The 18799-nt window shown below is 44.8% G+C and overlaps 2 protein-coding genes across 4 annotated transcripts; one reads left to right on the plus strand and one right to left on the minus strand.

Moving 5' to 3' along the window:
• The first annotated feature begins 442 nt into the window (after positions 1–442).
• ikbip (IKBKB interacting protein) lies at positions 443–12211 on the plus strand. 3 transcript variants are annotated; one of them, XR_013963620.1, is made up of 4 exons: positions 443–892; positions 3023–3140; positions 3653–8227; positions 8901–10122. XR_013963620.1 is itself a non-coding variant. In XM_080757939.1 (4 exons), exons 1-4 carry the CDS (start codon positions 690–692, stop codon positions 11604–11606), a joined length of 1134 nt encoding a protein of 377 aa, XP_080614065.1. In that variant the 5' UTR covers positions 443–689; the 3' UTR covers positions 11607–12211. The 3 variants fall into 3 exon arrangements, 2 of the variants coding, with proteins under 2 accessions (XP_080614065.1, XP_080614064.1); XM_080757939.1 differs by lacking the exons at positions 3653–8227; positions 8901–10122 and adding exons at positions 10475–10684; positions 11004–12211; XM_080757938.1 differs by having other exon boundaries at positions 3653–10122.
• Positions 12212–14890: 2679 nt separating this feature from the next.
• On the minus strand, positions 14891–18796 carry ckap4 (cytoskeleton associated protein 4). Its single transcript, XM_080757318.1, has 2 exons — positions 18267–18796; positions 14891–16586 (listed from the first exon to the last, which is right to left on the minus strand). Exons 1-2 carry the CDS (start codon positions 18606–18608, stop codon positions 15279–15281), a joined length of 1650 nt encoding a protein of 549 aa, XP_080613444.1. The 5' UTR covers positions 18609–18796; the 3' UTR covers positions 14891–15278.
• Between the last annotated feature and the right edge of the window lie 3 nt (positions 18797–18799).

Raw genomic sequence — 18799 nt, forward strand, 5'->3', positions numbered from 1 at the left:
CAAGCCGTGGATATACTGTTGACCCAGTATGACACTGACAACCCTGTCCTTAGGTGTAAGGTGATCCACTGGGACCCTGATGGAGAATATGCGAACTGGTTCTGAAAGTGACTGAGAAATAATAATCTGAGTATCTGACTCCCAAACATTTTCACACTGTTAATATCTCCGCAATTATTTTCTAATCGCCCGCATGGTGGCGCACTGGCGCTATAAACCCACTTCCCATTTTTGTTTGGCCTATATTATGGCTATAGTTTTCTTTGAAACCACTGTCATCCTTTTCCATTTTTAACTTCCTTCAAGTTTACATGGAGGGGGGGCCGGGGGGGGGGCTCGCCCCAAATAACGGGGCGTCCGGCTGCAGTTGGCAGAGAGCGTCTACGTGGCTGACGATTTTCCTCCACACGTTCCAAGGAGGAGGGACCAATGATCAGGGAATTCCAGCAGTTTTATGGACTTCACTTTATCAGCACCAGGAGGCCTAGTGTTCATTATTATTGCGAACGCAGTGAGCACTATGTGAGTGTAGTTGTGAACTGCGCGTCTTATTTAAGTTATTTTAGGGAGCGACGAGTAAGACTAGAAGTTCCCCCCCACTGCTTTCTTTGAGGGGAGAGATAGAAAGTTTGTTTGCGTGAACGCGAGTCACGACTATTTTGGCCGCTGTGCCGAAACAAATCAATAAAATGCCTGCTAATGAGGTGAAGCAGAGGAAGAAGACGCCGAAACAAAACGACGAACTGTCGTCCGAAGACGCGTCGTCGAACGCAAACTGCAAAGATGAGACGCAGAAGGTGAAGACTTCTTCAGCCTCCTCTTCTTCATCATGCGTGGACGTCAGAACCATAGTATGTGTCCTCTCCGTGGCGGCGTGTGCGTTCCTGAGTTGGTAAGTTCATTAAAAAAGCATCCATTATTATTATCAACTCAAGACAATGTATTTAAGTTAAAGCTCTTCTGTCATCAATCTGATGAGTGTTTGTTCAGTCAGTGCGGCAGTGCCAGACGTGAGGCGTCTCTCACTGTCTCCCCAGAGCCATAGGAGAGTTACGATAATGACTGAGGGGGCAGAAACCGAGCGCTGTTCATGCAGCCTGAACTGAGCCAAGCTGGAGTTGGAAATGCATTGTTTTCAACGAGGGCGGCGCAAACGAGAGCTATTTTAAGCAAGTGTGCAACATGACAACTGTTTTAAGAGTATTGTACAGTAACAACTAAAGTCTCTTTAATGTTTATGTTGTACTATTACTACAAAACAATTTAAAATAAAGGGATTTAAGATCATTAAAGCTGGGCTGTTGCCTGAGTCTAATGCATTTCTGCCTACTTCCGGTCCAGGATTTGGCCCAGTTGGTTGTCCCCACGCTCAATGCGTAGTCTATGTAGGAGAGCCGCCATTGGACTGGCCCCATGAAGTGAACGCAGTTTGCGTAACTCTGTCTATATCCAAGGCTCTGTGTCTCCCCATCTCCTCTTAAACGGCAAAGAGAAAATACTTTTAGGTTGGTTGCAAATGTCACCCATGATGAATCATGGATGGACCCTGGTGTAAACGAGTCTTTTTTATGGTTTTATCCTCGTAGCAGTTTGTCGTGCACTTTCATTTTAAATGTACCCATTCTACAAACTGAATAAAAAAATCAATCAGGAGAGGAGTACCCCTTTTATCTCTTGTCTGCTTAAATCTTTATAGTGATCCAGTCAAAACACACACACACACACACACACACACACACACACACACACACACACACACACTGAGGTGTATGCTCCAGGTGTAGGCTATAGCTATTCAGTTGGGCGTCATGTTTCAATAATGATCGTGAGTGCTCAAAGTGAGGGCAGCAGAACAAAAGCCACCTTATTAGCATTTGAATGCCCACGTTGGGCGGCCCAACACCTCTTGCCCAAGCGCCCCCGTAAAGGTGTGTGACTACGTGACATTTTGAGCAGGGGGAGGGGAAAGGGAGGCGAATTTCAATCTTCATAATACGTGGGACGGTGGGTGCATATTTGCTTATTATTTTAACCGTGGGTGTTTAGCTACCAGGCACCCCCGGAGTCTCCGTCCACTGGTACATCTCACTAATGTTGCCTAGGACAGTAGGACACCCCTGATTTGTCAGGGGTAAGCACTAAGCAGGGACCCCCACTACATAATTTTGTATTGTTTGCAGATTAAAACTTTGTTTTATAGATTTCATAGCTTCATTGAGTTGTTTGTTTGACAGCGCTATCATTGTGTATTGTTGTGTTGGATTCATATGTTATTAAATGTGTATTCTCAAACATTTAACCATCACTACTTTAGTAAATGTGACCCTTCACTCTGTACTTGGTCTGTTCTTTTTTCCCCCCTCTACACCAAACTTCTTTGCCGAAAATAGCCAATCTACAAGCACACACAACGCATAGATCATCTCATTCTCATCCACACGTCACCCCGGCCAATCACAATTTTCGTCCTCACTTTTGTCCTCAATGTTTGTTTACACACTTTTGTCTTCAATGTTTCAAAGCCGGACATATGAGGGGCTAGCGCCCCTCAAAAAAGAGCTTGTATCACACAAATATTTTGTGACCCCCCCCCCCCCCGTAGCAACTCTGAGGACCCCCGCCTAGGCGTCCCAGACCCCTGCCGGAACGAGACGATATTACCTTCCAGATGTTTTATAGTACTATAAAATCATACTACTGAATATTATTTCCATCTAGATTCTCTGCATTCTGTTAAGTAGGCTACTGCTGTCACGGTTAAGATCCACATGAGAAATCTGTATATGTCACTGTGTAAAAAAAGAAAAGACGGAAACCATTGCACAGGGGCAACTCTGGCTGACATACATTTGTACACTACAGATTCAAGCACACAGTTGTTCCTTACTTGGTTAACTTTCAAATATCCTTTGTATGGTTATGGTCCCATTAATATTAACCTTGCAGCAATATTTTAAAAAGACGCATCATTAGATCATATTCGGATGGATCAGTTGACTGTGGTTGTGTATCTTCCATCCAGGGTGGTTCTACGGCAGAATGAACGCTTCTCTCAGATGGAGGACAAGTACACCATTCTGCATGGACAGACTGCACGTCTGTTCGCTATGGAAGAGGATGTCCTCAAGGTGTCCAAAAAGGTTTGTTTGAAACTACTTCATATCAAATCCATAAGAGGGTTTTTTTTGCAAGGTTTCAGGCTGATCTGTCCACCACCTCAATTATAAAACCAAAGCAAATGGTTTAAATAAAACACTATTTGAATGTGTAGTGGTGGTGGTGATACTTCTATGACCTGCTGGCAGCATGGACAAGATATTTGGCACTGATCGGTCCAGTGGGTTGAGAAGTTATCCCCTTATGGACCATGTGCCTCAGAGAGCCGTGCTGTAAAAAGTTACATCAGTACATCAGTACACCGAATTCTGTACTAAATGTCATTTAACAAAAAATAATAATCTTTTGGGGGTCCATGGCACAGTGGCACGACAATGTTTCAAATGGAGGTCTTTGACATTGCTCTAAAAACACGCTATGCTTCCATATTTCCTGGTGTACATGCGCGCCTTTTATTGTTACAATATTTACTGTAAATACTGAGGACTCTAGAGCGCCCACAGAAACGGCATCCTGTTTTGTGTTGCGGCTGCAGCTCGCTGCCTCCGAGGACGACCTGCAGGAGGCGCTCTCCACCACCGCCCTGGCAGCGAGACTCCGACAGGACGTCTCCGTCCTCCACGTCGCCATCAAGGCCATTCAGGACGACGAGAACTCGGCCTCGCGGGAGCTGGAGGCGGTCAACGGCCGCTTCCTCAACGTGACGGAGACGTGGCAGGCGCGCCTGTCCGCCGTCTACTCCGACCTGCTCGCACTCAAGAAGGAGGCGCGGGAGGCGCACGCCGGCGCCACCGAGAGGGTCAACGAGGCCGAGCAGAGGTCGCGGGCGCTCGGTGAGCGGCTGGAGGAGCTCGAGGACAGCACGAAGAGGAACGCCCGTGCTCTGGAGCATGCCGAGGAGGGGGACTTCAAGCGTGCCCAGGACCAGCTGGACTGGAACACCAAGCAGATCCACAAGCTGGACGGTCAGATGAGCGAGCTGGCCAGGAGCGAGGCGGAGCTGAGCTCCCAGCTCCAGGAGTACGTCCCCAAGGCGGCGCAGTGCCAGGCTCACCTGCCGCAGGTGGAGGAGGCCGTGCGCTCCATCCTGAAGCTGACGGGTGACCTGAGCGCAGCGGAGAGACGCCTGGATGAGTTGACCATGCAGGTGTACGGCACGGAGGACAGCATGCTGAAGTCTCTGAATGAGATCGCGACGATCCGACGGGAGCTGGACGCCGTGCACGCTCACAACAGCATCCTGAAGATGAAGAACGAGCTGTCGGTGGTGAAGGAGGCGGTGAGGGAGCTCTCAATGGTGTTGAGGAGCGCCCGGGCGGCCGACGAGGTCACTGATGAGGAGGAGACGGACGGATGGATAGAGGTGGAGGAGGACGAGGAGTGGAATGACACTGATCAAGATGGGCTCTCTCAACCTGTCGGCGATGATGACCTCACCGAGTGATGTTATTTAATTTGGCTCTTTTCGACTACAAGAACTAAGCAAACCATGCCGTGTTTTGTTAATTATATTTCACAGGTTCTGTTTTGTTTCCATACGCTACACGGCTACAGCTTGATTTCAGATAAGGTTCTCGGAATTTGGGCCCTGTTTAGGAGGTAGTCGGAACTAACTAGGTGGAGGTCTAGGAACCCAGTACTTGTAGTTCAAAATGGTTCAAAGATAGACGATCTACAAACTCGCAACTTGTTGCCACATTGCAGCGCATTGTTAGCTTGTGGATCGGCTATTATAATGGAAACAAAACAAATTAAAGAAATCACAGAACTTCACGAGTTCTGAAACATTTCAGGTTAAGGAGGCTTCTGGATACCCTTCGTAATAGAAAAATCACACCTGTGTGAACCAAGTGGTGCAACTCCCCTCTCTCTCTCTCTCTCTCTGCTCCGTTAGATTAGCTTTATTATGGATCGCGCATGCGCGCTGCCGTCCACCTCCCATTATACAGGCAGACTAAAAGCTGACGGGTGCGGGTGCGTGCGCACACCAGTGGTGCACGCGCACGCATGCGCACACCACTCGTGCTCATAGACCTACATCACAAACAAACAAACAAACAAACAGGTACACGGACATTGCTGGATGTAGAAGTGGTTGCACCACTTAAAAAGCCTGCCTGAAAGAGACCTATGCTCTTCTGGGCATAGAGGGGCAGGTCACTCTACCGCTGGAAAAGGATGGCGGCTCCCTACTGGTTCACCAACCTTGAAGGAAGAGTGTTTGAGAGAGAGGCACTATGCCACATTTCCAGGGGGTCTCTCCCAGGCTTTTTTTTTCTTCTTTTGAAAACGAAACAACTGTGGTCTCTGAGGCTACTTGTGGTCAAACAAACAGGGGAAGAAGCAACGCTCTCCCTCTGTTAGGCTTTTTCAAGACCATCTCAGTATTTATGTTTTGTGACTTGTGTCTCACTTTCAGTGTGCAAGAATGTATTTAGTTACATATGTGTGCTGTACAGGTCTATAGTTGGCATAGATACTATTATTAGTATGATGTGATTTTAAACCCTACCTCACCTATTCTGGGGCGAATAATGCACGAGAGCTTGTAGATTAGCTTTTTCTTTTAAAGTAAAAAATATTATATTAAATATGGGGGACAAACAATTAAAATCAGATTAACATACTATATAAAGTTGCTCTTCATTTGGAGAGAAGAGATTCCTGAGCCTTATCCATTTTCTTCTGTTTTGCTCCTGGGGAAAGCTAGTCTACTGCCAGGCCGTGTTATTGGCCAGTCTTCACTGTCTGGAAAGACCTTCAGCATTAGAAGACGGCACCGGAACATCCATGTTCTTTCTTTTTGTTTAACAATGGAGCCCCCCCCCCCCGGCAGGCAAATACAAGTACCGTAGTAGCAATAGTAATAAATGTAGTAGTTAATATACAGTGTAGTGGTATGACATTATATATATGGTAGCAATCCAAGGTTGGTTCCCTGCCAGATGCTATGGCTGCCTAATCTTCTTGTCATGGGTGGTCTGAGATCTGGCACAAGTGGCCAAAGGTAGACAACCACAGCAACAGGTAGCACAGCAGGAGCAACTGTATCTGCGCTACATGCTCATGGTCTTGGGGATTCCTTTGGCCTTAGTGACAGACCTGGGGATTCCGGTCGCCTCCTAGGGAGAGCAGCAGTATGTCTTGGTTCGTTAGCTTGAATTCCGGTCACCTCCTAGGGAGAGGCTTTTTTTTTCTTCTTTTGAAAACGAAACACCTGTGGTCTCTGAGGCTACTTGTGGTCAAACAAACAGGGGAAGAAGCAACGCTCTCCCTCTGTTAGGCTTTTTCAAGACCATCTCAGTATTTATGTTTTGTGACTTCTGTGTCTCACTTTCAGTGTGCAAGAATGTATTTAGTTACATATGTGTGCTGTACAGGTCTATAGTTGGCATAGATACTATTATTAGTATGATGTGATTTTAAACCCTACCTCACCTATTCTGGGGCGAATAATGCACGAGAGCTTGTAGATTAGCTTTTTCTTTTAAAGTAAAAAATATTATATTAAATATGGGGGACAAACAATTAAAATCAGATTAACATACTATATAAAGTTGCTCTTCATTTGGAGAGAAGAGATTCCTGAGCCTTATCCATTTTCTTCTGTTTTGCTCCTGGGGAAAGCTAGTCTACTGCCAGGCCGTGTTATTGGCCAGTCTTCACTGTCTGGAAAGACCTTCAGCATTAGAAGACGGCACCGGAACATCCATGTTCTTTCTTTTTGTTTAACAATGGAGCCCCCCCCCCCCCGGCAGGCAAATACAAGTACCGTAGTAGCAATAGTAATAAATGTAGTAGTTAATATACAGTGTAGTGGTATGACATTATATATATGGTAGCAATCCAAGGTTGGTTCCCTGCCAGATGCTATGGCTGCCTAATCTTCTTGTCATGGGTGGTCTGAGATCTGGCACAAGTGGCCAAAGGTAGACAACCACAGCAACAGGTAGCACAGCAGGAGCAACTGTATCTGCGCTACATGCTCATGGTCTTGGGGATTCCTTTGGCCTTAGTGACAGACCTGGGGATTCCGGTCGCCTCCTAGGGAGAGCAGCAGTATGTCTTGGTTCGTTAGCTTGAATTCCGGTCACCTCCTAGGGAGAGCAGCAGTATGTCTTGGTTCGTTAGCTTAAGTTGGACCTGCCTCCTCATCATAGGTAGGGCAGAAGTTTTCTTTGAATTGCCACCAGGCAGGAATCATTGAGGGCCCAAGGGGGAAGCGGTTGTTTAACTCTGGGGTTTGAGAGACCATGGGATTTGTGATACTTTGTAGATAACTTATAATAAGGTTGTAGTCGTGCCGTCCAATCTGCTGCAAGTTCAGCATTCTCAGGATCCTTCTAAAGATTATGTTGTAGAACTGAAGGCAGCTCATTGGTCATTCAGTGTAACCGTTATTCTAGACCTTCTCTTCCATCCGGGTTTCACTTTGCAACACTGTCTCCTTGTAGCGTGTCTTCGGTCCACGCTACTGTTCTCGAGATCACTATTGCTACAAGTAGTAGCAATAGTAATAAATGTAGTAGTGTAATATAATGTTATGACAATGATGTTAGATAATGTATAGTGAGTGAAGTGAATGATATAGTATAAGAATGTTAAGATAATATACAGTGTAGTGGTACGATATAGGGTTGTTTCCCCCTCAGATGCTATGGCTGCCTAATCTTCTTGTCAAGGGGCGTCTGAGAGCTGGTAGTGTGTCGATCCAAGACACGCTACTGTTCTCGAGAGATCACGGCATGAACCAATCGGCTGTGCTGCAGTGCCATCTTGATTGGAAAAAAACGCTTTCATCTATATCAGGGGTTTTCAACAGATTGTGACCCAGGGACCACCACCTTGACTAAGAATCAACCTGGGGACCACTGTTGTGTTGTAATGGGCTAAGATTAGTGCTTTCGTAACACTTGCTATGGAATACCGTTTCTCAAACGATGGTCCACGGACTTAACTGATACAGTACAGTACTGACACATGTGGCCCTACTGTATATCTTGGGCGTGCCTTAACCTTTATCCCTAAACTATTTTGCCACATTTTACTATCTTGAAAAATATTTTAAAATAGTTCAACTAGCTGATCTACATCCACACACTATGATCTTGTAGATCGGCTATTTTAACTATTTTAATAATAGTAATATATATATACATATAGTAAAAAAATGTCAAATACGTGCAAGATATAGCACATGATGACATGATTCTATGGGCACATTTCCTAATCAGGCAAGCTTCACCACTTCACCTTTCTTGAGATTTTATTTCCCTTTTCTGTGGAATTTCTTAACCTCTGACTTCCCAGTAATTCTGACAACATTGACACACTTCCACGGAACAAGTGCACAGACGGATTAGTTCACTGTTCCGTGGCTACATTACTAAATGCATGGTCAGGGACCACACGCACGGACCACCTGTTGAAAACCCCTGATCTATATGATGGATAGTGTAAAGGCCAATTTTCACCTTCCAGTGTCCTATTGTCTTGGCATTTTACTTCACAGGCATCCTATGCAGTAAACAGAAACAGATTGATGTCCAAGAAAAGATTCCAGTTTGAGGGTATTCATTGAATAGTTTGATCCAGTAGAAATGAACAAACCTACCAGTGATATTGTGTAGCTATTCTCTCTGTGTCTGTCTCTGCTGCTGGTAGGAACGGTGTGCTCCCCATTGCCTGTGTCAAACCTGTTTCATTGTTCCATCTGATTACTGCACCTGAGTGACCCTCTAAATACACACTCAGTGCTGTCAATCTAAAGCCCGCCACCAAAGTGTTAAAAAAATCACACCCGTGTGAAGTTAGTGGTGCAACTCCGTGTGGGGTCCCCGGAAGTTCCGGACCCACAGGTCCATGGCCAGGGTGCCGGCCCACGTCCGAAACGGTAGAGAAATGAGTTACCGTGTGGGAATCCCTCTACTGTACTGTACTGTCACTGTACTGTACTGGCACACCCGAAATCATCATATATATATATATATATATATAAAATATACAGTTAATTTGTGTGTGTCAGGTTACGCACAGGTGGTGAAAAACAACAATGCTATTTTCGTGCTCAGACCCAGGCACCCACCCAGCCAGCCACACACGCAGCTTTGTAAGGGAGTGGTTGCACCACTCAAAAATAATAATGCCAACCTAACCAAAACACACCAACATTCATAATGGCTCCTACAGATAGATTAAATGAGTGCTCTGCCAAAGTCTTGTCTCTTATGCAAAGGAAGTCAGGACTAGTAGGATTACTCCTTTAACCCCTTTATTCTGACCTCGTCGATGGTGAGAAGCTGCGAAACAGTATTAGTAGGCTACAATCCCATTTTGGCAATTTTCTAAAAATACATTTGGTGTAGAGGGGGGAAAAGGAAGGAATAGAATAGACTTCTGCAGGCCCCCGTCAACTAAGTATATAGTGTTTGAGTGTAGTGGTTTAAAAAACGTGTCCCACAATACACCCCATAACCAATGCATCATAGTAATTTGCACTGCTTAGCCATTTAAGCCAAATTAATATGAATATGAATATGTTTTGACGCTGTATTTAGCCTATAATGAAAAATGTACATACATTATCAAATCTTCTATAATGCTCTAGCCTCAGCATAACTGTAAAACATACAGTGGCCAGAACTAGACTGAGCTGTGGACATTGCTCTCTGCCCTTATGTTTTCTATGTATGTAACTATTTTATTTATATATTTTGTCCTGTGTTTGTCAAATTTGTATGTGTTGCAGCATACAAGACCGCTGGGTCGCAAAATTAATTTCAGTGCGAACTGACAAAGTACTATATCATATATATCATACTGTGCAAAATGTGTCAACAGCATATTTTTGTTAGCTCATTATTAGTTTTACTAGAATAGCATTTTCCATTGCATGATAGCCTTTGTTAATTAAATTATAGCACTACATATTGAAGGACGGCACAGTTGTTTTACAAAACCTTTGCATTTGCAACTTCTTTCTAATAAATATCCTCATGCCCATGATTTCATGATCATGTTTTTCATTTCATAGCCTAAAATTGTCTGTGGCTTTAGGCTTTAAATGTTGTCTTGATGTACGGCTCCTTTGATTGCCTTGTTTTAGGTAAAATCCTGAACGTAATATTTTGTACATAATTCTCCACACATCTCCTGTCCTATCTAACTATCCGTTATCCGTATATATCTGTAATCTTATCTGCTGTATGCTGTATCCAGTTGTAACTAAGTAGGCTACATTTACTCAAGTACTGTAGCCTATCTTGGTACAATTTTGGTTAGCGCCCCTCAAACATTTAATGAAAATCTAAATACTTCTTCCACTGACAGATATACTATCTCCATTGTCCCGTTTCAGTGTGAGGAGGTCCAGGGCATCTTGGACGGTCTGGAGGGTCAGAGGCCCGAGACGGAGGCTTTGCAGCGGGACGTGGGTCAACTGAAGGAGTGGGCGTCTGGACTGGCCGAGAAACGAGCTCAGCTCCTCGGCAGCATGACGACGCTGAGAGACGCCGTGGACCAGATCCAGCAACGCACCTCCAGCATCACCCAGGACGTCAACAACAAGGTCTGATGGATGAGGCACCGCCACATGGTCACCTTCTTAAACCAATGGGTCCTTTTTTGAGGATTTCTGTTTTTTATTTGGCCTAAGTTAGCTCCTCATGACACTGGCCAAAGTCCTAATTGAAAAGGATCATGCTGATCCTTTTAATAAAAGGCCTAAGACAAGTGACAAGTAGTTAGGAATAAGTCAGTAAGTAAATTGGCCTAACCTAAGGTTTAATCCTATTTAATTAAATGTAATCATTCTGTTACATAAGAGACAGACAGTGTTATATATACATAAATTGTTAACTCTCTGGCCGTACGTACATGCCCACTAGGTGGCGTCTGTGAGGACAGACGTGCGGCGAATGGCTGGTCTCCAGTCGGAGGTGGAGTCCATGCTGACGGGCGTGGCAGAGCTCGAGAACAAGACGGCCCAGGCGGAGCGCAGCATGGTGAAGCGCATCGCAGACGTGCTGGCGGGCAGCATCGACCGCGTCGCCAGCCTTAGCACCTCCTCCGAGCGCAACTCCCAAGCCATAGAGCAGCTCCGCAGGCGCATGCCCGAGCTGGCCTCGGCCGCAAATGAGCTCTCTGGGCGCCTGAGGGAGCTGGAGAGCAACCGCGCACGTTTGCTCAAGACTGTGACGTTCGCCAGTGACCTTAAGCCGAAGGTTGCCTCCATTAAGCGTGATTTCGGGGGGTTCATGCCTCAGGTGTCTGACCTCACCCTTCGGATAGGCAGACTAGCAGAGGATGTGACTAAGACGGAGCGTGACGTTGCAGAGATTAGACAGACGTTGGCTAATCTCAGTGCAGTAGAAGGGGATTTGGACACCACAACTAAACAGGTGAATGAAATGACTGATATCCCCAATGTTGGAGAGATGCTTTCGCAGGCCAACATGAGTTGGCCACAAGCTCAGCCGAGTGGGGACTGACTGATGGAGTGATTTTCGTTTGAACAAAAGATCAAGTTTGGCTATAGTAGCACTCACGTTGCTGTTACAAACCAGCCTTCAATGTAGTGTGTTAACATTAACGTCTTAACTAAAAACCCCAGGCACATGTTGTGAGTTTGTCATTTAAAGGGGCAAGCTGGGCTTAGTACAATGTGATATAAACAACGCAGTTTATATCACACAATTCTGACAGAATTGATTGTTGAACCTGCAGCATAATGGTTAACCTTCTATTAATAGTTTTATTTATTTAATTGTATTCCTCTAGAGGGCAGCAAACTCACAGATTCCACCCTGGTTGGTTGCAAGTCTTCAATGCATATGCAACCATTGTTCTGAAAATAATCCCAGCAGAGGTTTATGAAAAAGAAAGCTGCTCTGGCAATAAACTTACTATTTAACTAGAAGCTCAGTGGTTCCCAACCTTTCTGGATCAGGGCACACTTGCTTAAATACAATATAAATATAGTGGCAGTGCATGCATGTGAAAAAATGATTAATTATTTTGTTGACTTGTATTTGGCTACACTGCCAACAAAATACTTGATATTGCACTGTAGTTGAATAAAATTGTTGTAATGTGACATTGTGTGACTTTGTTATGATCCAAAATGTAATGTCGGTCCTATGGTACAGTATTTTCACATTGTAAAATATCTCTTTGGAAAACGGTTTGGACACCCCTGCTCCATAGATATGATGAATATATAGCCTTAACTTTTTCACAAAGATCTTTTCGTTTCAAACAAATGCAGTGCTTGTGAAACGTTTTAATTTCAAGGACCGTCATAACTCGGAGTGTTGATCCATTTTGCTACAGACCTGTCAGTTAAAGTTATTTATAGCTGCAGTACGTGCCAGCGGCTATGAAAGCTATTCTTTAGTGTTAATGGCTCGTGTACAACAGGACAAATGTGCCTGTAATGTAAAGGAATCGGTCATGGACCGTAACGGATCTGTTTGTCCACACGTGGTCTGTCTTGTACTGTACAATACACCACACATGACATGGTCTTTTTACATCATTGTTCCCTGAATAAAAGGGTTGCAAACACATTTTGAGGCCCTGGGTAAATATCCCTTATTTGTTACCTTTTTCAGAATTCTTCATGAAACAAAATCTCAAAAATAGCCAATCTACAAGCTCAGCTCACAACAGGTAAGTTTACACATGTAATATTTTCACTTCAAAAAATAAAAGTGATAAATGAATGCTTAAGTGTGGAGATAACATTTATCTTTTGGGTCTCGAGCTGAACCCTCTCACCTCGGCTCCATAATACTGTAAGACTTTCACCTTCCTCAAATATCAATTTCCTCCTTGCCTCAACTATTGTCTTCCAACGTTGTGTCTGCAGGCTGTTTACATAATAGTTGTAACATTCAACATAAGAGTGCATTTCTATTTGTTCTATGGTGCCTTGGAGTGAATCCCCACCCCTCTGGCCCCAAACAATGCCCCATAGCCATGGTGAGTGACAGGCAGAACATTTCTGAAATGAACACCTGGAACAGACCTGCTTAATCAGCTGAGGCTTGTCTTAGCCAATCACCAAACCCCAACACACCACAAGTCGTACATAGGGTGACCAGATCCAAACTGTTCATTTGAGGGACAGAAGTATCGCTTGTGTGGGACATGTCACACTTGTCCCACACAAGCGATACTGGAGTACGGGGTTAGCAACTTACTACTTGAGTTGCTATTAAATGCCTTGATGTCATATTCGACCATAGGCCTATTGGCTATCATTTATAAACTCCTCTGGTGTCTCACATTTTGTTTTAAAATGCTTTATTTTTATGCTATTTTAACAGGCTTAAAAAGTAAAAACACATCTCGCAGGAAGAGACAATGAGAGAGCTTTACAACAGAAGGCCAACTATTAGGGGACTAACTATTAGGGCATTTGAACACTGATGCAATTGCCTGGCATGCGGTCACAATGTGGGACAGGGTCTCAATTTGTGGGACGCCTGAAAAGTCTTGGAAATGAGGGACATCTGGTCACGCTAGTCGTACAAGCCGGCGAAGCCGCCTATTGAATGTAGTTTAATCTTTTGCCATGCTGTAATGTTCCTCACTTCAGATGAAACAGCTGTACCTACATACCTGGGATTCAGCTACAACCTGGAATGATGCATAGCTTGCGAGACTAGTTCAGGCAGATCCACTCGAGAGGTTTACACACGTGCAGCTCATGTAGGAGATGTAGGCCTACTGTATGACTGACGTGTCAAGCAGCTGATTGGCGGGTCTACTTAAACTCACCTGATTCATTGCACTTGCTCCTGTTCAGTGTTGTCCACTGATGTTGCACTGTGCCTTGTTTAAATTGTTTGTTCCACTTCCTACCACCACCCCAGCAGGCTCTATTTCCCCTAAAGGTTCTGTTTTCCCCGGGGGGTGGTTGTCATAGATTTATATCTCCCTGCTTAGTCTGCTAATGTGCTGAGCAGGGAGAGCCATTACGCCAACTCGCCAAGAACAAATATAATATTCACACCCTTTATTCCTATATATGGAGTTCCGTGTCTGGCATGCCCAAATAAATGGGCATGCCTTTATCCAAGGCACTACATAGATTGTGCATTACATTCACCCATTCACACACACATTCATATACCAATGGCGGTGGAAACCATACAAGGGAGCCAGGCTAGGGGAGCCCGGTTGGAACTAGCAACCTTGCGGTTACCATCCAGCCACTTCATGAGCCACCACTGCCCGGTAAATATGGAGTGTTGTGATGTCAGAACAGGCCAGCTCCTCCAGCCGGTGGGGCGAACGGTTCTCGAGTTACAGTACGTGCATTACAGACGTACACACGTATGTAAGTACGTCGTACGTACGTACAGACAGACAGACAGACAGACGTACAGAGACATGGTGCATTTATAGATGGATTTCAGTCTGTACTATTTCAGTTTGAGTGTACAACATGAGATGAGCAAAGATTTTGTCCTACAAAGAAATACTGTATTATTATGTGTGTTATTATTGAGTGGGGTGGCGTAGGGTTGAGAAACATTCAGTCATATAGAAATTGAAGAATAGGGCTGGCTCCCAATAATCATAGTGATATGAGATTAGATAGTCTGGTATTTGTGATATTGTAATAATATGTGTTGTCTTTCTGGTTTTAATCGCATATGACCCATTTCATATACAAAAAGGTCACAATCTAGATGTACTATCCCAATACAATATTATAATACATGAATTGCATGCATGTCAACAAATGAGACTGCGCTCTACAGCACTGTGTACACTTCTTGTTTTTATTTTTGTAAACTGTAACCAGCGGAGTGCTCAAAAAAGAGCTCATTGTATTTGGGATTTGGTGAAAAAGACTTCAAGACATTGACATTAGAAAAACAATAAAAAACTACAGTGCAGATTGAGTGTTGATTTGAAAATTCACAGAACAGCAATCAATGTTTCCCCCCCTAGACAATCAAAACTACATCACCTGAATCTTATTCCTCTTCCTGCCTATTATATTTAAAATAAAAAGAACACACAATAATGTTACTTTCCTGCACATCCCTACCAAATTCTGAGTTGGAAATTGGAACTTTGCAGCATTCATCATTGTCCGTGTTGGGAAACGTGTTGAGACAACATTACATTCATTCATTGATGTTATGTTACTTTTTCTTCTGCACAGTTGCCTGTGCTTTCTGCACAGACGCCAGTTCTTTCTGCGCAGACTCCTGTGCTTTCTGCACTGACTCCAGTTTTTTCTGCGCAGACTCCTGTGCTTGCTGCACCGACTCCAGTGCTTTCTGCGCAGACCCCTGGGCTTGCTGCACCGTCTCCAGTGCTGTCTCCATAGAGGTGACCTGCGTTTCAATGCTGTCCACCTTGCCCACTTTGCTTTCCAAGCCAGCCACCATACTTCTGAGGTTTTCAAGCTGTTCTGATGCGCGTTGAGACTCGCTGTCTGACCTGCTCTCCAGTTTCTCCACCTGGCCGCCCAGGGAGTCTCTTAGATTGGCCTGGGTGTCGCCCAGAGCGGCCATATTGGACTGCAGCTCCTCTAAGCTTGTCCTCAGTGCTTCAAGCTGTTGCTGTAAGCCGGTCGTGGATTTCTCTACAGCTTGTCCTTGGGAGGCCAGTGTGCTTTCATGGGAGTCATACTTGGAAAGCAGTGACTCTATTTTGGAGGTAAGTTCTGTCACTGACGTGGCCAGTGAATCTCCGCTGTCCTCCGATGTCTTGATTCTGATCTCTAGGTCGTCTGACATTTTCTGTGCCTGTTCTGCTGCTGCAGCTAGTTCCTTCTCCACATTACGGATGGCCTCAGTGGCCTGTTCAACCCCACCTTCCAGCGTCAGGGCTTTGTCTTTCAAATCCTGCACACTGGCCTCCGCCACGGCCACAGACTCCCTCAGGCTCCCCGATGTTTCTTGCACCAGTGACCTCACAGCTTCTACTTCCTGGGACAGAGAGGCCACTTCCTGATTGCGGGTCTGGAGCTCGGATCTCACCGAACCGATCTGCTCCCTGAGAGAATCGGCGTCAGCCTTGGCCGCCTGCTCGTTCGTGTTGAGCTCAGCCACGGCGCTAACGATGGCGGAGAGCTCCTGTTTGAGGTCCGCAGGGTCTTCCAGGGAACCCAAGCGTTCTTTGAGGTCCGCCAGCTGCCCCTGTGCCTCACCCTGAGCCTCTGTGAACTCCTTGACGCTGGACGCGATGGAGCCACTCAGCTCGGCCAAGCGCTCCTCTACCGTCTTCTCCAACGAGCCAAAGTCCCTCTCTCGCGCCTCCTTCACCTCGCTGATGCCCTCGGAAAGGTCTCTGAGCAGGTCGTTCTGGAGCCTGCGGAGGGCTTCCTCCACCCTCCGGTTCTCCGCCTCGCCCTTCTTCGTCCGACTGACGGCCGCCTCCAGCTCCACCCGTGTGACGCCCAGCACCGACTCCACCCCATCCACAAGGCTTCTCAGAGACTCCACCTGTATACAATGACACATACAACATACCGGTACGTGTACATTAGTGGTTTTCAAAATGTTAGTGACCAAGGCACACCAATGCAATTGGCAAATAAAAAAATCTCACCTGTATTAATCTACAAGCTCAAAATGCACCGTGGTACAATGCATTGTGGGCTTGTATATCTTCTATTTTCAAAACGCAATTTGCTAAATGTTGCCTATCCAAAATAGGGACGCCAAGTTGAAAGTGGATAAAATATTTTAGGGTATAGAATTTGCTTATATTGGGAATTGAGTACAGTAATGATAGTAAATACATTGTATAAATTGTATTGTTGAAAAAAAAAGTAATAGTGTGGTTTTCAAACAATCCACCTGGACTTGTTTCACAGCACACGATTTGAGAACCACGACTAGTTATTTTGCAATGCTTCACTCACATACAGGGCTTTGTTCATTGAAATCAGCCTGCATAATGATCAATGATTTGGCCACCAGGGGAAAGGAGAGTGATAAATGAACAATTTAGCAACTTTAGCAACGTTTTTTTTAGGCAAAGCAATATACAAGGTCGTAATTGTAATACATATTTTGTAATACATGATTTATGAATACATACAAAATATTGACTTACATTTATAAAACCATAAATGTGAAATTTGAGGTTTTTAGTTTAAAAAAATGAAAGCTAATTTATAGAAACTTTGAAGACTGCAGTGAATAAAGCTCAGTCATTACATAACCAGTGCTACCCAGACTTGGAAAATGTAGAGGACAACATATTACATCTAGTTTAAACTGGTTTGGAACTTCATGGTTTGCATGCCATGCAGTCTGAACAGAAACCTCAAAATATTCTTGAGATATCACGAATAAACAACTGAGTTGATTAATTAATCAATGAAAGAATGAATCAATCAATCATGATCATTCAATCAATACACCAGATGCAGAACAAAGACTAAAGAACAGACCATTATACAAGTCCTCTATACAATATGAAGGCAATCTGAGAATCTCAACAAATATGTTAACAATTAGGCCTATGCATGCCTACTTTAATAAATCGGTCTTCGGAATTAAGGTATGGCTAATCGTTTTATGTGAGATATGATTTTATTGATCAATTCCAGTCACATTATGCGAGTGACGAGTCTAATTCTATACGGTCTGGTATTACTTCCCTAACAGGCCTATTTCCTTTTAAATGTTTGTTCGTTTATGAAAATTGTAAAGACAAAGCGTCTTTTAAACCCGTGTGGGCCGGGCAGCACTTGAAATAGGACACAAGAAAAGTAGCCTGCTATCAATCAAATTCACCAGAGACATGCCATTGAATTTCAAAACAAATACTCCCATTATTTAATTGATTTCTAGCTTAAAATGCAGGCACAAAATCCGGTGTTGTCCCTTACTTTTGCGAATTTACTTATGTTATTGTGGCACTGCCAACTCAGCTATGGGATGGGGGGGGGGGGGGTTAGGGGGTAGCTTTTCGTTTTCCATTTCCTCTTACACACGATAGCCTGTGATTTCCAGTGTAAACCCATTACCCAGCTGAGCAATGCAATGCCAGCAGCATCCTTATCTCCCTTACCCAGCTCTGCAAACAGTGCCTGGTCTCGCTTGACCTATGCGGTCATCAGAACGCATAATATTAGCTTTGAGCTTGACTTCTCGGTTCCCACAATAGCCTACCTGTTGAAGAACGCTCTCCGTTTTGCGCGTCAGCGCTGCGTTTTCCCGTGCACTCTCTTGGCTCTTGGCACTGATCTGATGGACCTCTTCGAGCACTTGCTGGAGATAAATAGCCGCGATTCCCGCGGCGGTTATTAAAGCGATATAACAGACAGCTGCCAGCAGCTTGATGCAGCTTGAAGAGGACGACCCCGAGCCCCCCTGCGGCGCGCTGCTGACACTAACCCCATTACTACTAGTTTTGGGGGCTTTCTTCGGCTGCACATCTTCTTGGTGCGCTGCTGGTGGGGCGCTCTTCTCGTTGTTGTTATTGGAGCTGTGCTTTCTGTTCTTCGCAGTCATTGTTGTTGTTGGTCGGACCTGGGTGATCTTTGGTGTGACAGTGGACAATAAGCTGTGGAGGTAAAGGTCTAGCAGAGGGAGCCTCGGTCGGTCCCAGCGCACATTCAGCGTATCAGGGAGCGCGTCGTGTCTTTCCTCAGGCACTTTTCAGAGTTGAGGTATGCGGAGGGGGCGTCTCTGCTTCTAAGAAC

This window comes from Protomyctophum bolini (assembly GCF_963924005.1).
Source record: "Protomyctophum bolini genome assembly, chromosome: 23".
In the NCBI taxonomy this organism is placed as follows: domain Eukaryota; kingdom Metazoa; phylum Chordata; class Actinopteri; order Myctophiformes; family Myctophidae; genus Protomyctophum; species Protomyctophum bolini.

Coding starts and splice junctions, on each gene's coding strand:
- ikbip (XM_080757938.1), top strand. CDS start 690: ATGCCTGCTAATGAGGTGAAGCAGAGGAAGAAGACGCCGAAACAAAAC. Junction 893..3,022: donor GCGTGTGCGTTCCTGAGTTG/GTAAGTTCATTA, acceptor TCTTCCATCCAG/GGTGGTTCTACGGCAGAATG. Junction 3,141..3,652: donor TCCTCAAGGTGTCCAAAAAG/GTTTGTTTGAAA, acceptor TTGCGGCTGCAG/CTCGCTGCCTCCGAGGACGA.
- ckap4 (XM_080757318.1), bottom strand. CDS start 18,608: ATGACTGCGAAGAACAGAAAGCACAGCTCCAATAACAACAACGAGAAG. Junction 16,587..18,266: donor CGGAGAGCGTTCTTCAACAG/GTAGGCTATTGT, acceptor CATTGTATACAG/GTGGAGTCTCTGAGAAGCCT.